The sequence below is a fragment of the Vigna umbellata genome, chromosome 1, assembly GCF_029865625.1.
Source record: "Vigna umbellata cultivar VRB3 chromosome 1, Vumbellata_1.0, whole genome shotgun sequence".
Lineage (NCBI taxonomy): Eukaryota > Viridiplantae > Streptophyta > Magnoliopsida > Fabales > Fabaceae > Vigna > Vigna umbellata.
The window spans coordinates 38,972,714-38,989,617 of NC_142165.1; the positions used below are offsets into that span (position 1 = coordinate 38,972,714).

At 35.1% G+C, this 16,904-nt stretch overlaps 3 protein-coding genes across 5 annotated transcripts; 1 reads left to right on the top strand and 2 right to left on the bottom strand.

Moving 5' to 3' along the window:
- Window positions 1-812: 812 nt before the first annotated feature.
- LOC124843983 (uncharacterized) lies at window positions 813-10,989 on the bottom strand. Of its 3 annotated transcripts, XM_088102942.1 has the most exons (13): window positions 10,913-10,989; window positions 10,692-10,753; window positions 9,038-9,557; window positions 8,689-8,946; window positions 6,975-7,217; window positions 6,591-6,737; window positions 4,997-6,372; window positions 3,639-3,712; window positions 2,777-2,858; window positions 2,579-2,704; window positions 2,305-2,411; window positions 1,740-1,897; window positions 813-1,256 (listed from the first exon to the last, which is right to left on the bottom strand). In XM_088102942.1, exons 3-13 carry the CDS (start codon window positions 9,476-9,478, stop codon window positions 1,017-1,019), a joined length of 3,252 nt encoding a protein of 1,083 aa, XP_087959068.1. In that variant the 5' UTR covers window positions 9,479-9,557; window positions 10,692-10,753; window positions 10,913-10,989; the 3' UTR covers window positions 813-1,016. The 3 variants fall into 3 exon arrangements, with proteins under 3 accessions (XP_087959068.1, XP_047176785.2, XP_087959069.1); XM_047320829.2 differs by lacking the exons at window positions 10,692-10,753; window positions 10,913-10,989 and having other exon boundaries at window positions 9,038-10,379; XM_088102943.1 differs by lacking the exons at window positions 813-1,256; window positions 10,692-10,753; window positions 10,913-10,989 and having other exon boundaries at window positions 1,756-1,897; window positions 2,305-2,401; window positions 9,038-10,379.
- A 235-nt stretch (window positions 10,990-11,224) lies between these two features.
- Window positions 11,225-14,403, bottom strand: LOC148205300 (uncharacterized). Its single transcript, XM_088102944.1, has 6 exons — window positions 14,263-14,403; window positions 14,026-14,157; window positions 13,734-13,888; window positions 13,001-13,090; window positions 12,582-12,740; window positions 11,225-11,422 (listed from the first exon to the last, which is right to left on the bottom strand). The coding sequence occupies exons 2-6, from the start codon at window positions 14,153-14,155 to the stop codon at window positions 11,348-11,350; spliced, it is 609 nt and encodes a 202-aa protein (XP_087959070.1). The 5' UTR covers window positions 14,156-14,157; window positions 14,263-14,403; the 3' UTR covers window positions 11,225-11,347.
- Window positions 14,404-14,545: 142 nt separating this feature from the next.
- LOC148205301 (uncharacterized) lies at window positions 14,546-16,904 on the top strand. Its single transcript, XM_088102945.1, has 2 exons — window positions 14,546-14,821; window positions 16,233-16,904. The coding sequence occupies exon 2, from the start codon at window positions 16,235-16,237 to the stop codon at window positions 16,724-16,726; it is 492 nt and encodes a 163-aa protein (XP_087959071.1). The 5' UTR covers window positions 14,546-14,821; window positions 16,233-16,234; the 3' UTR covers window positions 16,727-16,904.

Sequence of the window (16,904 nt, forward strand, 5' to 3'; positions counted from 1 at the left end):
TCTTAGCAATTGGATTTTACACCTCCATCTTTTCTTCCTACATTCTTCCCATTGTATTGTGATGACCTTTTTATCTCTCTTTTTCGTTTTTTTTTTAACTTTTCTTCCTCCCTTCAAATTATATGTTCCAAAACCACTCTAAAAAACACATTTCAAATTGCAACATTTCGGAATGCATTAGAGAAATAAAGTTTCTATTTAATTATTCTACATCACTTGATAATAAAATTTATTATTCATATTTCTAGAATAATTCAAAATATATTAGTCTTTTTGTGGAAAGATTTTAAGTATATCCTGCAAGCGGATGACGACCTCATGCAGAAGGAGCTCAGATCCACTTCAACCTACGGATTTTGTTATTCTAATGCTAGTGATATGAATGCCGATGCTGGGGAACCGAACTCTGTTCCACAACAAACCCATTTTATATGCAATCGATGAGTACAATAGGAAGCTTGTTAATCGGTCAGCTGATGAAATTTTGGAGCCCAAATTTCACTAGCAAAGTTCAAGTCAAAAGATGTGTAATCATGAGTAGGACCTAAGGTGTAAGTGGTTTATTAGCTATCAAATATGTAGCTGATCTTGCAGCAATTTCTTGAGTAGCAAATCAATGTTAATAGTTATTTTCATCTCTGTCCATACAAGAAACGAAAAGGAAGTGTTTTAATTATCAATAGGAAGCTTTAGTACTAATGCACTGGAAATGGAGTCGAAGGTTGTATAGCAAATCTAGTTTAGATTGGAAATTTTCTCGTCGCTTTTTTTCTATCTAGGATGAGGGGAGAGGGGGGTGGAGCAAGACAACAGGATGATAACGTCTAGTGTTATACTATACAATTCTATACACAAAGAACAGCCACAGAGTGGACACAAATCAAAGAATAAGGAAGGGGAAGGAAACTATTGCAGACTCAACACACCAAGCAAACAAACTAATTGACATAAAAAGAATATGAAAATAAAAAACAAAAATGAATGAAATTAATATGAACTAACACAGCAAAAATGATTTACGATATGCATCTTACTACCAAAGGTGACCCCGTTTTTTTTTCATGGATTGCCTTCAACAATGACACAAACTTCACAAGGTAATTTCTGGAGAACCACCGAAGCTTCAATTTAAGAGAGCTAGGAGCCGTATTTTCGTGATTGACAGATTCGAGGTTCATTTGGGTAAATGGATGGAGTTCTGCCAGAGGACATGTCAGACTTAAAGTCACACAGTAGCTGCCACCGCCCTCAATAACCTGTAAAGAATAACATTAAACAAGCCAAGCAAAAATAAGCGACAATAATTGGGGGTTCAAAGAGTAAGCAGGACCAAAATGATAAGTGGGAAGAGATTTAGGAATGCTTAAATCTGTTTTTAGTATATAAGAATATCACTAAATTTGATTTTAATTCAGCAATTTTCTTGCTCACTTTCATCTTTATAAATTTTATGATTTTTTGAAAATGTTTTCTGTCACTGTTTTAGTAATGACGTGATAAGAATTTATATCATGCCAATGACCATTATAAGGTGGCATCAAAGATATCTATCGGAGGATCATAATTGTAAAATATATTTTATTGTAGAAAATTATCTACGCAGTAAAAAAAATGTTCTTCTCATCTTCCATTCACAAGGAGGATTTTGGGATGACATTAAGAGATAAAAATCCACTGGTTTTGTTTGTTTCTAATTGTCGGGTACTTCCAATGTCATTTGGCCAAAAAAGTATACTCACCATCTCTGTAATGTCAGCAATGGAGCTAAACGAATCAATTCTGAAATATGGAGACACGGATGCATCCGATGAAAACGAGTACAGCTGCTTAACATCTTCAATGCATAAAAGCACATACCCTCCAATCACAAAGAGTGATCTCGACAGCCATGATTCCTCTGGAAGTTTAAGACGATGGATAGCTTAATATCTGTAAACTATTAGTTACTAAAAATAAAACGTTTTGAAGACATTTTAAAAAGATTTTGTCCATTGAAAAACAGCTTTTCTGAAACCTTCCCAAAGTAATACTACTGAAATAAAATTGATGGAAACTCCCGTCAAAAGTGGCTTCACACAATCATCCAACTAAATGTGCAATATACACTATTCCGACTTCCTACCATCTGATGAAAATATCTTTTGCAATTTCACATATAGTTTTAAGACATCTTTTTACATAATAATAGAGCAAATTAATCTCCAAAAAGGTTCATGACGTAAAAATAAATTGACCGCTGTAATTCTCATTAGAATAGAATATAAAGAAAAAAGAACTGTATAAAATGACTGGACAGAAGCTTACCACTTCCGTTTTTACAAAAAACGAGCACCATTGCATACTGATATATGCTCACATTTGAACCACCACATACTTGTTTGTCAAACAACCCAACCTGGACCTGCTCCAAACTGCCATTTAAATTTCCACAATCCGTCTATTATAACAGGAAGAATATAAAATAAAAAAACATAACATATTCATAGATCACATATGTAGAGCAATTGATAATATCAATACTGTCATAAAGACATACACCCTTTTAATGAGTGCGTATCTAAGATAAAAGGTAAATCACCTTCTTATTGAGCATCTATCATTTCCATCACTTGAATCAAGCACATGTATGGTGCATAGTAATTCTCTTGATTTCTCAATGCTTCTTGTGACAAAAAGATACGTTTCTTCGTTCTCAAAATTTACCCTGACGGCCAAAATAATTATACTTAGCAAGCTGTTGTTTCTCAAGTCAACGTAAGTATACAAGTTCACTAACCTCAACACCTGAAGTCCCATTCCTACTTGCACCTCACAAACTTCTTCAATATTGTGGGAACTCAACACATTCAAGATTGTACCTGTATGGCATACCGAGAGGGTCTTAATAGTAATATAAAAACCAATAGAGAAAGCTTTATTGATCTATTTTGTTGAATTAATATGCATTTTTTTTTTCAAAAAACAATAAAGGAAATTTAAAAAGAGTGTTCATTTTTCAAGCTGCAAAACATGGATAAAAATATTGGTAACTTGGTAAGAATGAAGTATCATTTTTAACATTCAGAGGAACTAAAAGTTAAGCCTTTTTTAGGGCTCATTTGGTTTAGAATGTTGAAGAATTGGTTCCAAATGATTAATATTGAAAGCTCTGGTTTAACAAAAATGATTTGTTATTTGAGATTAATTAAAAATTAGGTTAAAAAATAGGTTTTGTTTGCATAAGATGAAGTTAAATCATCTTTAGAGATAAAATTAACAAAAGAGACTAACATAAACTTCAAAGAAACAACAAAATGAAGAGAGAAATGATACTGTATTGTGCTAAATTATCAAACGCACATTTTAACTGTAAAAAAGTTAAAGTTCCCTGTAGTAGCTGTCATATGAATTGACTTTTACTGATGTCATATTAACTCTGTTTTCAGTCGAATATTGTAAATGCTCTGGAACTTCTTTTTAACAAACACAAAGCCCTAGTTTAAACTAGGGACGAACGTTAACCCCCTAGAGCAGAAAAGGAGATTCATAATTTTACAAACATTATAGACATGGACAGAAGGAGACAAGTGAATCTAATAAAAAATGAAAGGAACAATAAAGTTTCTGTTGCCAACAAAAACAAAAGTTCATGGCCTAACCTGACCCATCAGAAGCAACGTTGATCAGTAGAAAATAGAGCTTCTTTTGGCTGCTCAGTAACACTGCAACTTCACTACATACAGGGAAAAAAAATTAAACACCCCATTTCAGGAATGTGCAGAAATTTTAGCATACATACTACAAATAATAATCATACAAAAAGTGTTTATTTTGGAAAATATCACGTCCTTTTTTATCAAAACTACTAGAAAGGGGTGTGACTTCCCGCAATCTAAGACATTTTTTATCAAAAATTGTCATGTCTCTAACTTGCCTATTCTCTTGCTCATTTCATCATCCGTTTAAAGTCACACGTCTCCCTCAACTATATCAATATTGCCTCTTCTACACCTTCCTTTGGCTTTGGTGAAAGGCGAAAGCTCCTTCCTCTGTCATAGTGGTCCAGTCAGCTTAAGTGAGGCCATTGTTTATTGACTTATTAGTAATAAATTTGATACTTTTTGTACCATTCTCTTTTTCATCAGCTCATTCAGTGTTATGCTCCTTGATGTGATATGTTTATATATTATAATTATCCCTATACATATAACTATTAATCTCCATTTGCTGCACTCTTGCTCTCTCTGTTATTCACAATGTCTGATATCAGTGGGTCTGATCTGTCATTAGTTTGCTACTTTGCTTTTGTATGGAGTTAAAATGTTGAATGTTAAGTGTATTATGTTCAAGTATATATGTCATTTATATTAGGTAAACTCTTATGAGATTACAAATTATGAGTCAAGTCTACAAAAGCTCCACGAGTTTAAATACACTTCCAAGTTTGACAACCTGGGTTCTATATGGTGGTGGAGGCAGGGTTTGTGCTTGGCCTGGACAAAAGGCCTCATTTTCTGTCTCAGGAGCATAAAATATTTTTATAATAAATATAAATGAAGTTAAACACTTTTGACCATTTTACTTCACTCTTCCCCCTTATGCATAAACAAAGTTTTAGGACAGATAACATGGGGAGGTTTTCGACTTAAACAATGGAGGGAAGGATGCCAGTTAAGACGGATCCAGATATTTTACAACTCCTAAGAGACACTGATTAATGTAATCAACAGCAAACCATAAGAAAGCACCAGCTGGTTGATGTTGATGTATTGGAAAGATTAGAATGAAATGGCAAAGTGAGCATATGGTACTTTCATTTTTCAGATGAGATAGTTCCCAAAAAAAAAATTAATACGAAAAATAAAAATAATGATTGACTAGTGATCCAAAAATAATTATGTAAATAATTAGAGACCCAAACAAACAAAATTGCTTAAGATAAATCAGGATACCATTCATTTGATTCATCCCAGTAAATTCACACAAATGCTGGTGAATTAAACTGATTGATAATTACCTTTCTTTATAGTTTGTCTCCCTCTGAAGGACACAATTACAGCGCATACAATGACTACAGACCTCACTGGCTTCAGAATCAGCAATAGTTGTATTGAAATATGTCACTATAAAATCATCAATCTCTTGGGTAGAGTAATTATGCACAGAAAATTCAGTAAAATCATTAAGGTCCAATTCTTGCTTTAGATTTGTAGAAATATGTCCCTGACTTATCTTCTCTTGTGTATCATGAGAAGCATTGCCATCTAATTTCTCTTCTAGTACTGAAATAATTCTCTTCTTGGCTTTCTTTCTGATTTTTCTTTTCTCCAACAAACAAGTGTCTTGGCTAGCACAAAGTGTATTCTCAGCAAAATCAATCGCATGCTGCTTAGAAGTTTGATCACAGGAGGAACTACATGAAGAAATTCCATTTTCTCTTTCAAGATTTCCTTGTCTTGGGTTGCAAAACTTTTCCTTAAGCTGACTTTGAGATAAATGACTACCAACACCATCCACATAAGTTTTACATTGGGGATTATCAACTTCTGAAACTGATGGCTCAAATTCACCACAATCAACTTCACTACAGCTCGTGTTACTATCAGAAGATGCTACTGAAAAGGAATCTGTAGACAGCTGCAAAATTTCTTCCACCAGGTGTTGCCTTCGATGAAGAAGGTCTTCTTGAAAATGAGGAGGAGATGCTGGGCAAGCAGATGACTGAGACCCAGATATATCATGAATAATAGTCAATGGTGAGATGTTGAAATTTTCAGTCATTCTTTGTGCCCCTTCTGTGGTCAGGGTGTCAGCATGAGAACTTCTAGTTTGTGAAAGTGAACTATCAATGCCCTCAATTGAGGATTTAAGCTTCTCCATGTCCACTCCTCCCGAGTCAAAAAGTGAGGCCCCACTGGCATTACCAAGCAAACCTCTATAGTCAAAGTGTTGTTGCCTATGAAAACTAGCAGATGTATCTACAAAAGAACTATCAGATTCTAAAATATTCATGCTACTGTCATCCCCTGAGGCTAGAACAGAGTCTGAAGCATATCTAGAGACTTCACCAGACTGCTCAGGATTTGTCTTGTTTCTGATGTAATTTCCCTTCTGATGATGCAGTGTAGTGCTGCCTTCTTTCATAGTCTGCACTGATTTGTCAGAAGGAATACCCATCCAGTCTTTAAAATCCCTCAACCAATTAATAGAACGCTCTTTCTTCATATGTTCAATTCTATTTATCAAATCTACTATTTCAGGTTCATTGTCAGATAAATCAGGATCCTCTCTACTTTGAATAATATCATTTGCACAAGAGACAGAATCTTCCTCAGAATATATGCTAGTGGTCTCTTCTTCATTTCTGATACTGACAAGACGACAGGCCTTTCTCTGTTTAAATCAAGAATAATATCATAATAATATCTAATGCTGATCAAAATGAAAAGTATTAGATTTTTCACAATATTATAGATAAATGTACAGATGAAATTGGATTTTCAAATTTAATTTTCGACAAATGAGAATAGTTAGCAACAAATTCAAGGTACATAATAAATAAATGTTTTTCATTTTATATGAATATATACGCAGCTTCACTAATTACATACCCTTCTGATATTGGCACCTTCAACTACAGCCTCATCCTTTGCAGGTACATAAATCCCAAAACTGGCAGGTTGCTTATGCATACTGGCAATAATTATTTGTCTCTTCCAAAAATCACTAGTGTTAATTTCTTTCTCATCTAACTTCAGCTGATTAACACAGAAGACCAGATGTGTGTTTAGAAATAAGAGAGTAAAAGATTCAGATAAAAATAACAAAGATGAAGATGATATTACAAAGAAATTAAATGAACTCTGCAAGTGACATTGAGGTACAATTAAATAAAAACCATGCCACACAACACCGACAAGCACACATGGACAAACAAATAGACAAAGATGAAGACAGATAGCTAGATCAGCTGAGTAGTGAACAATATGACTTACCCTTTCTGGGAAGGCAAAAAAGCTGAATACATGTGCTCTATACCATCGAGCACAACACAAAGGATTTCCTTCTAACCACAAGCTTTGAAGATATGGAAGGCCCGCAACAAACTCTAGCTCTGAAAAATTGGAAACAATATTGTAGGAAAGATCAAGTCCTTCAAGTGACTTCAAATTCTCAATTCCACGCAAAGTAGTTAGAGCATTGTTCCTCAAAACTAGTTTAACAATTTGAGGGGAAACCTGCACGGTTCAACAAAATTGTATATAGGTCTCCAGAGCAAATCCTTAAATGAAGGCATACAACTATAACAGAAAGATATTAATAACTTTTCTACGAAAAATTTGCTCTCATTTCATTTAAGGATCATGTCATTGAAATCTGTAAGCAAGTAAAGAAAACTTAGTTTTTCTTTACAAATAGTTCACCAAAATTAGTGAGAGCACAAAAAGAAGCACGCTCAACAAATATAGCACGGGAAGTTGGGAACATAAACTACTTTTAGGGATCTACCCTGGCAAGTATGTGGCATTTAAGAATATACACATACATTTCCGCATGGTCTGATCAACATGGAAATGACCAATACAACATACATGATGGTAACTCTAGTATTACCGGTACTCCTGTATTAGCCACATTCCAGGCAGAATCCTAGGGTCTGAGGGGGAAGGTTGGAAAACTGACTTAATTATGGTTACCCTCAGTCCATCTTAGATGTTGCCTCTTTGGAGGCTGTATTGCAACCTCAACGGTGGTGGTTTAGTCCCACTTCAAATGCAGATTTGGTTTTAAAATACTTCATAAAGCTTGGAAAATCCTCAGCATACAGCCAACTTTATAAGGTTGCATTAGGCCCTAAAACTAATTTCTAAGAGAAGATTCATACTCGAAGTTAGGGGACACAATAGTGCAAGGAACATCCAGAATAACCCTCGAATATTGAAAACAGAAATTCATCCAAGCAAAACTAGAATCACACACCACTCTAATTTCAGTGATTTTCACACCGTATTTCTCATTGCAAGATTAAAAGAAGCTTAATACTTCCATTTTCAATCACACAATAAGTGCATGAGTCAGCTAGAATTTTGAAAACCAAACCAAATCAACTCCACTTGGGATCCCATCACTTGAAACCCAGGTTCTCTAAATGAAGCAAAGACACACCTCTCCCTTAACCTAATAGTTGAAATCCTTTTAACACCTTATCGAAAAGAAAACAATATCTAAGGTGACTAATATTTTCAATCAAGTTTGCTGAAGGAAAAATCTTATCACAACCAAGAAAGGAAGAATAAAGTATTGATATTCATGTTCACAGTGTTTAAAATTTCATACTACCATGCTCTATTAAATGTTGATTGTGGAGAGGCAGATTCAAGCTAATAGAATAACAAAAATAGAATTTTTTATTCCGATCGCTTTATTCACAACAATGTCATGAATGGACCGTTTACTTTTCCAAAAGAAACTTCTACAATTGGTAGAACGGAAATTGAAAGATGACTTCAGATTCAGGAAAATAACCCAATGAAAGAAACTCTGGTTTCCCAACAACACTATACAGTCAACTAAATCGAAAACTATAATTTCCCAACATGCAATAAGCAGCAAAAAGATTTTCCCCCAAGACAAACAAGGTCCAGCACATACTATGGATGCAATTGCAAAAGACCATGTAAGGAAAAAACAAATATTATATCCATGTACCCGGGTGAAGGGTGCAAATGTTCTCAAGTGATTGAAACCAAGATCCAAATGCTTCAATTTGGTACACTTCTGTAGATTATCCACCTTTGCAAACTTGTTCCTGCTAAGGTCTAGTGTTTCAACCGCAGGAAGAAGCTGCAGAGACTCGTCCATGAGAACCAAGCCATTACACGCACATGACACAAACGACAGGCGGTTCCACTGAGGAGAATTCTTCACCTCTTTTATCCTGCTAGCAAACACATGCCGCAGAGCATTCTGAAAACACGGACACAATTTTTAACACTCACTTAATAGAGAAGAAAGAAAGCAACTAAAACAATTGTGAGAACTCCATAAATAGACTCACAGTAGAGTTATGACAAATGATCTTCTCAAGCGTGTGCCTGAGCTCAAGAAGGCCTTTGGCGGCGGAAGTGGACAAGTCACAACCCCTGAGCTCCAGAGCCTTCAAGCGCCCAAAAGGCAAGAAGGACAAGGGCGTGGGATCCCTAATAGGATGAGGCAGCACAGAAAATATTTTGAGCGAGGTGAGGAGGCGCAGGATCCGCCGGAGCTGCTCCAGGGCGCGGTGGTCGCCGAGGTCGGACACGTACGCTCTCAGGTAGTCCACCGGAGCGCCAGCGAGGAGGTTCTCGACCTCGTGCAGCGCCTCTAACCTCGATTGCACGTAGTGGAGGCCCGCCGGATTCATCTTCAAGACCTTGGTTTCTTCGATGAGAGGACCGGCTTGCTCCTCCACGAACTCCACCAACTTCACCAGGTACCGATCTCCGGTCACAATCGTCATTCTCCACCGATGAGTTTGCCTCTCAAGAATTTCACACCCCAATTAGGGTTTTTAGAGCGAAGCCAGCACCGTTCGCCGACTCCATGGGAAAACAAAACGAAAAGAAAAACGAAAGGAACAAATTGAGATATTCGCACAACAAGAAAATGGAGAAGAATATCTAGAAAGAGAATATGGAGATGGATATGGAAATTCAGAGGATGGACAAATAGAAGGGTGGTTTGGGATTGGGAGGAATGGACGAACGAAAAACGGCCATGAGTACGGATGAAGCGTTAGGGACAGAGAGAGAGAGAAGGTGACGTTTTCAATTCTTATATATATATATATATATTTTTAAAAATTCAATGTAGTAATCATTTCGTGTTTAGTGACAGAAAGAAGGGCAATTACTTGAGGTTAGTAGTGCATTGTAATGATTGGGTTTGGTGTTTGAATATGGAGAAGTTTTCAAACTAGTAATAATATTACTAATACTACTGAGATCAAAATGACACGTGTCTTCATCTAGATGACACGTGTCTGCATCTAGATGTTTAAATCCTATTTTATTATTCGGGAGAAAATATTGGATATTAATTTATTGCTTTTATCTCTTATTAATTAAGTTTCTTACTTTTCTCAAGTAATCACCCCCTTAAACTATCAACATACGTCCATTATGTTCTAATTCGTAGAGAATGACGTATATATCAAACTCTCCAATACCAAATCTTATACATAATGATCAAGATATATTGACATCGCAATTAAGAGTAATCTCCCTTCGAATCAATTCGTTTCAACATCTATATTTCTATATATTTAAAGTGTCCATAATTAATTTACCATATTAATTAATGGTTACTTTAATTTGAAAATTATAATTTATTATTTAATAGAAAAAGAGACTCGCTCACTCTGTTGAAAAAATATCAAAGAGTTATAATGAATGTAAAAAGTAAATAATATATTAAAATAAGTGAATTCTTTCGAGAAAAGATTATGAAAAAAAAGGAAATAATAGCTCATTATGATTATTTTAGCGATAAAATAATACATACAAAGAATATATATCAAAATAATGTATCTATTTTATTTTAATTAATAAATAATCAATCCAAGAAAAAAAATAGAAAAACATTATAAAAAGAAACAGAGAATTTTCCAAAATTAAATGTGTGAATTTAACAATATAGCTTTCGTATTAATTAAATAAGTTAAAGTGATCAACCTTATCAGCATTAGCTGTTAAAAAAACAAGTTCGCCCCATCCCTGCAGGTTACGTGAAATGTCTGCATGAAGAGTAACATTCAAACATTTACGCTTATATCTTCGATAAGAACGAAACATAGGAAATAATATAAAATGAGAATGATGGAAATACTTATTTGTCTGATTTTATATTTATTTTATTTTAAAAATTGAAAAGAAAAAGTGTATAGATTACCCACCGTCATTTCCATCCAATTTCATGTTTCAATGATTAAGAAACATCAAATGATAGCTTTATCCACGATTACGATTGTCAACTCTACCACTTTCCATGATCTTTATCAGTATCAGAAACACAATTTTCCTCGTTTATGACTTCTATTATAAACACTGGTCTCCAAAATGGAGGAAGAAAAAATCACAGAAAGACATTTAATGAGTCACAAAATCACAGAAAAAGTCACAAAATATATGGATTTTAAAAGCATTACCATCTTAAGAATTTTGAACTCTCGTCCCTTTGTCCGTGAGTAAACTGAAGAAAACATAGCTAAAACCTCTCTGAACTAGTTTCCATTTCCATATAGATTCAAATTTCTGTTTCAATGAGTTTGGCAAAATTTCAGTGTATATATATACAAACAAGCTACTTCTGTTCACCTGCGCACCACTAGCTAGCGTCTCTTCTCTTCCTCAACTTCTTCAAGCAGTGCTTGTAGCTCTGCTTCTGTTAGGGACTCTAAACGCTTCTGCAGATTCAACAGAGGCAAAATTATTCAGTGTTATGTCATATTCAGAAACAATATGAAAGATTTTTAACCTCAGCCTGTGGCAGACGAAATTTTCAAGCTTCAGCCATGTTTAGAAAGATTGTTTTCACGATACATTTTTTTCGGGACACATGAATGTTTCAGACTCTCAGTCTCTCAAAAGCTCATGAAAAGAGGAAAATAGAAGTAATATTTTATCATACTGCGTGAAACGTTTTGAATAAAGTCATGGATCCTTACATCTCATTTAGTCCTAGACATTATGAAGAACAGTTCCCCCGACAACTAAAAAGATATCATATGACCAGTGCAATTCAACAAAATGTTCTACACAAAGCATAAAACATTTGATGCAAGATTGTTTTCACTATACATTTTTTTCAGGACACCTGAATGTTTCAGATTCAGTCTCTCAAAAGCTCATGAAAAGAGGAAAGTAGAAGTATTATTTTATCATACTGCGTGAAACGTTTTGAATAGTCATGGATCCTTACAACTCATATTTAGTCCAAGACATTATGAAAAACAGTGCCCCGACAACTAAAAAGATATCATACGACCAGTGCAATTCAACAAAATGTTCTACACAAAGCATAAAACATTTGATGCAAAATTGTTTTAACTATACATTTTTTTCAGGACACCTGAATGTTTCAGACTCTCAGTCTCTCAAAAGCTCAGGAAAAGAGGAAAGTAGAAGTATTATTTTATCATACTGCGTGAAACGTTTAGAATAAAGTCATGGATCCTTACAACTTATATTTATCTGAACTTTGGCCATGTCATGTAACTGTAAATATTCTAGGGGACACTGTTTTGTTTATAGCTAGCTTATGTAACGGCACCAATATATTGTCATTGCATATTTTTTAAAGTCATCCATTTTCACAATTTAAGGACTAATGATCTCTTTCGTATTTTCTTAAAAACAAAAAGGTTATGTTATGATATCATACAACTAGATATGATGCCTTTAACCAAATTTGAAGATGGTTGAAAAAGATTAGAAAAAGTTAAAATTTCATCAAAAAATATCATATTCAATACCCAAACACGCACTTCAATTCTTTTGGTCAACCAAAAAGTAATTATTTTCGCAGATTTGGCACAAAAAGCAACACTGTTAAGATTGTTGTACCTCCATTACTTTACTTTCATAGTCACGTAATTGTTGTGCATATGTCATTTCCTTGTTTGAAACTCTGAACACATATGTGAAGATCCACCCAACTGTGAGGCCCAAAACTAGCACTAGCTGAACCACATTTCCTGCTTGTAGTGAATCAACTCCAGCAAACTGCAAAAATTATCCAAGAACAATTGCGTGAATTAACCCTAGTACATAAGTGCCTATATGTTATCCATTGCATCATTGGCAAAAGCAATTCAAAGTAGGTACACTTCTTTATTTACAAGGAACCTGAACCATTTGTTAGTAATCTCCAGGATACGTACTTTCTCAATTATGAATTGGAATGAGCTGAGTAAAAATGTTGAAGTACAAAAAATAGTAAAAAACAAAACAAAAAGATGTTGAATAAGAAAAAAGCAAGGTACCTCTAATCCACTTTTTAAGCCAATGCCAAGTAAAGTAACCCCAACTCCAATTAACAGGACATCTTTCCTTGTATATCCAAATGGTGTCTTCTGTAACATCATAAAGAAAATAACCATCAGGTGTCTCATTTTGTTAAATGCTTGAGATGGCACGGCTGATAAAGCAAGCAGAAGAGTAGTTAAGTATAAATCAGACAAATACCACACGAGCATTCTTTCTACTTTCCGTTTATTGAACCCATTTCCACAACCAAATCACTAAATGTTCATTAATTACCACTTGACTGGTCATAATTTTCAGAAGACATCAGCATAAAATATCATAACCTCATTATAGTAGATTTTGATACCATATTAGACATTCGAACTTAGGATTAACTAAAAAAAAAAAGCAAAAACATAGCACATATATTTGGGTTGGAAAATGATACTTGAACAACCATTTTTGACAACATTTAGACACGCGCACACGTGTCAAAATCTGAGTGATCCAGTTGGAAAAATTAAATGAAAATGGACCACTCAGATTTTGACACATGTGCGCGTGTCTAAATGTTGTCAAAAATGGTTGTTCAAGTGTCATTTTCCATTTGGGTTTTGCAACCGTGTTTTATTATCCTTAACTTCTTTCAAGTTTCATAGTTAAAAATATAATTCTGATAGCACACTCCAGCCAAATAAAATCTCCATTGGCCGGTAGATTTCAAGTTTCATAGTCTAAACTCATACTTACCTCTTTCTCTTTAGAGGGTTCATCCGTACTTCCACTAGGGTTGGAAGAATTTCTACTTGTAGGGATAGAGAATCTCTCTTTCTTTGGCAACTTGCAATTAACTCTATTTTCTGACAAAGCAAAACTCCTCTTTCCGTTTAAGCACAGGGGAATTACTGTTCATGGACAGTTAGCACAGAGAAATACGAACATACTACGTTAAAAAATAATTGCAATTTTCAGGGAAGAAAAGATGCATCGTATTGCAATGAAGCCAACACAAATTACAGAAGCAGTTGAGTAATTAACGTACCTCTGTTAAAAATTGTACAAGAGTTTACCCCCGGCTGGAAGAATGGCAAAGCAGAAGTACCAACATGGAAAATTGCAAACTTTTGGAATAAAGAGTTGCAATTTGCATTTCCATACTGAACATAAGCCATCCCTGAAGAGAAGAGCAATCAGCTGACGCAGCAATTAGCAAGCTTTGAAAACATAAAACCTTGCCGAGCGTTCTAAAGAAGTGATAAGTACAAACATGAACATTTACCTGTGTAAGACGAAGAAGAAGAACCAACGGCAGTGATGAGTGGAGAACGTTAACGCGTTGGAGATGAGGTTATTCGAGTTCAACGTCCCAACGTGTCGTTAATCCCTGTTCCACCATACGTGTCCCTTACTCATTGGTGTGGTCCCACTCACTGCTTTAAACACCACAAACCAGTATATATAGTATAAAAGATATTTTTTATCGCCTAGCCCAATGTCGTGGTTTTTTTTTTTACCTTGACCACTGATAGAAACTAATCATACAATTATCACTATTATATACGTATGTATTAATTTTAAAAACATTTTACGGATTTAATTAATAAAATATCTCTACGATACAACCCTTTTGGGCACCAAAAGTTGCTACTGTTGAGCTAGCAAACAGAAAAAAGGGGTCTTTATGATTATTGTTGATTTTCTTTTGGTGCAAAGCAAACAGCTGGTGTTAACTGGCCAGAGATCTTTAAGTTGTATGAGTTGGAGCTGGAACCAATTTGCCTGTGCATGAACATATATACTCAGTGCCTATAAAAAGTACAAAATATAGAAGTATATCTGTAAGTAATTTAAATTCCTTTTCTTTATCTTTTTGCTTTCCCATTACTTCATTTTTCCATGTTCTGCATTTCATATTATGATCGTAGACAAATATTGGGTTCTAGAAGAAATTAGGAAAGAGAGCAAGCAGTTTAACATTTGTGAAGTCTGTGTTTTTATGTTGTGGCTGATGTCAACCATCTAAGCAACAACCGAACCGCTGCTTGCCAATCATTCCTTTTGTTGGATAGGAAACAAGCAGAAAACCCATCAGATAAAACATTCAATGTACATTCAACCCCTATGACAACTAATTATGGGCCAATCATTTAGTTGTCCTACTTAAGATTCTTCATTTGTTAATTCAGCAGGCAAATTTAATACTTATACCTGTTTTACCTATCTTTTTCAATCAAATTTTACACCCTGTGAATTTGGTTTTCGCCAACTACTCTCCCAACAGGTTTATTACAAGAAAACATCTTAAAATTAGATCCTGACACTCCAAGAAAACTAAGAAGCTATCAAACGAAAAATTGGTTGATTTTCTTTCAGCTGTTCTTTAAGATTTGACAAAACAGAGACTGTTCATCTAATTAGCTGTGTGAGTAAAAGTGAGCAAAAGAGAAATGTTGAGGCAATTAATATAATGAGTTGATGGGAATATAGTGCAAGCTAGCATTGGATGGTGACTGGATACCAAGAGATTTGACGTTTGCCCTCAAATGCAGATGCTCTTTTCATATCAACCAAAACAAACTGCATGTGTAGACATTAGCAGATATCAGGTGAATCCTTTATAAATGGTATAAAATAAAATAAAATTACACGGTACCATATCTAATCATTAGTTTGGTAGTGTCCTTGAGTGAGGTTATCTAAATCCCGTAGCTTTTTCTCCATCCCTCCCCATGTGCACTGCAATAAACTAGTCTCCACTTCTCTCCACAAATAGACCCTAACAAATACAAAATTAAACAAACTGGAAAGTTATGTGCGTCAATTTTCCACATATCGAAGTTAAAATAGGCCAAAATTTTCCAGGTTGGCCTATTTCCTTCATCTGTGGCTTTAATTAAAAAAGATGATCTTTAACACAAGGGGCAAATAGATTATATGCCCAAAGACACGCCCACTTTCTCTTAATTTCGTACCTGCATAAAACTAAGCCTCTGCCAGATGGGAAACTTAGTTATAAAGATATAACAACACTTAGGACAAACTTCAGTACCAAAATATTAAAATCAGAATATCGAAATAAAGATATGCTAACTGATTACCCAACCATGGACCTTGAGGCAGAAAACGACAATCAGCCATTTTTCTTTCTTTCTTTCTTAACAACCAGGTAGCTTCCCTGATAAATACTCTGACATTTCAAAGTTAAAATACCAAGTACTACCAATTTTGAAACCCTTCTGTCTTTCTCAGAAATGGGCAACGCAGCTTCTTGCACACCTTCCTTGACAGCCAATGGGGTCTTCAAGGTGTTGTTCTTGGATGGGAGGTTAGAGTCCTACACAAAACCAATCAGAGCTGCAGAACTGATGCTAGAATACCCTGGACAGTTTGTTTGTGACTCTACCTACCTCAAAGTGGGACACCGCATTCAAGGGCTCCTAGCTGATGAGGAACTCGAAAGGCGCAAATTTTACTTCCTTCTACCAATGGAGCTTCTCTACTCTGTTCTAACCCATGAAGAAATGAGCTCTCTTAATTACAAAGCATCAAGGGCAACCAAGCATGCAAGCTTTAACAACCTGGGAAAGATTTTTCCAGTTTTCAGTGAATTTTGCATGTTCCCTTCGGAGCTTAAGAGATTAGAAGCTGCGAATCAGGTGGTAAGGGAGGCAGAACCAGTTGAAAGGTACTCCAAACAGAGATCTTGGAGACCAGCGCTGGAGACCATTGATGAAACTCCATGATGCATGTTCATTTTTCTTCATTTGTGTCGGGCAGAAATTCTTGGACATTCTTTTCTACTTTTTTGTAAGCATACCTTTACTTAGATGTTAGAATTAGTTCATATATCTTTATCGCAAACCAAAATATCTGAGCTGCGTGGAATGGCATGTAAGCTTGATGAAGGACTTCTTGTGTAAA

What these genes read in the sequence shown, in the direction of transcription:
- LOC124843983 (XM_088102942.1), bottom strand. Translation starts at nt 9,478, where the DNA reads ATGACGATTGTGACCGGAGATCGGTACCTGGTGAAGTTGGTGGAGTTC. An exon ending in GAGACAAACTATAAAGAAAG is followed by an intron (nt 3,713 to 4,996) that starts GTAATTATCAAT and finishes CCCTGTATGTAG; the next exon opens with TGAAGTTGCAGTGTTACTGA. An exon ending in ATGGGACTTCAGGTGTTGAG is followed by an intron (nt 2,705 to 2,776) that starts GTTAGTGAACTT and finishes TTTGGCCGTCAG; the next exon opens with GGTAAATTTTGAGAACGAAG.
- LOC148205300 (XM_088102944.1), bottom strand. Translation starts at nt 14,155, where the DNA reads ATGGCTTATGTTCAGTATGGAAATGCAAATTGCAACTCTTTATTCCAA. An exon ending in AACCCTCTAAAGAGAAAGAG is followed by an intron (nt 13,091 to 13,733) that starts GTAAGTATGAGT and finishes ATGATGTTACAG; the next exon opens with AAGACACCATTTGGATATAC. An exon ending in GCTTAAAAAGTGGATTAGAG is followed by an intron (nt 12,741 to 13,000) that starts GTACCTTGCTTT and finishes TAATTTTTGCAG; the next exon opens with TTTGCTGGAGTTGATTCACT.
- LOC148205301 (XM_088102945.1), top strand. Translation starts at nt 16,235, where the DNA reads ATGGGCAACGCAGCTTCTTGCACACCTTCCTTGACAGCCAATGGGGTC.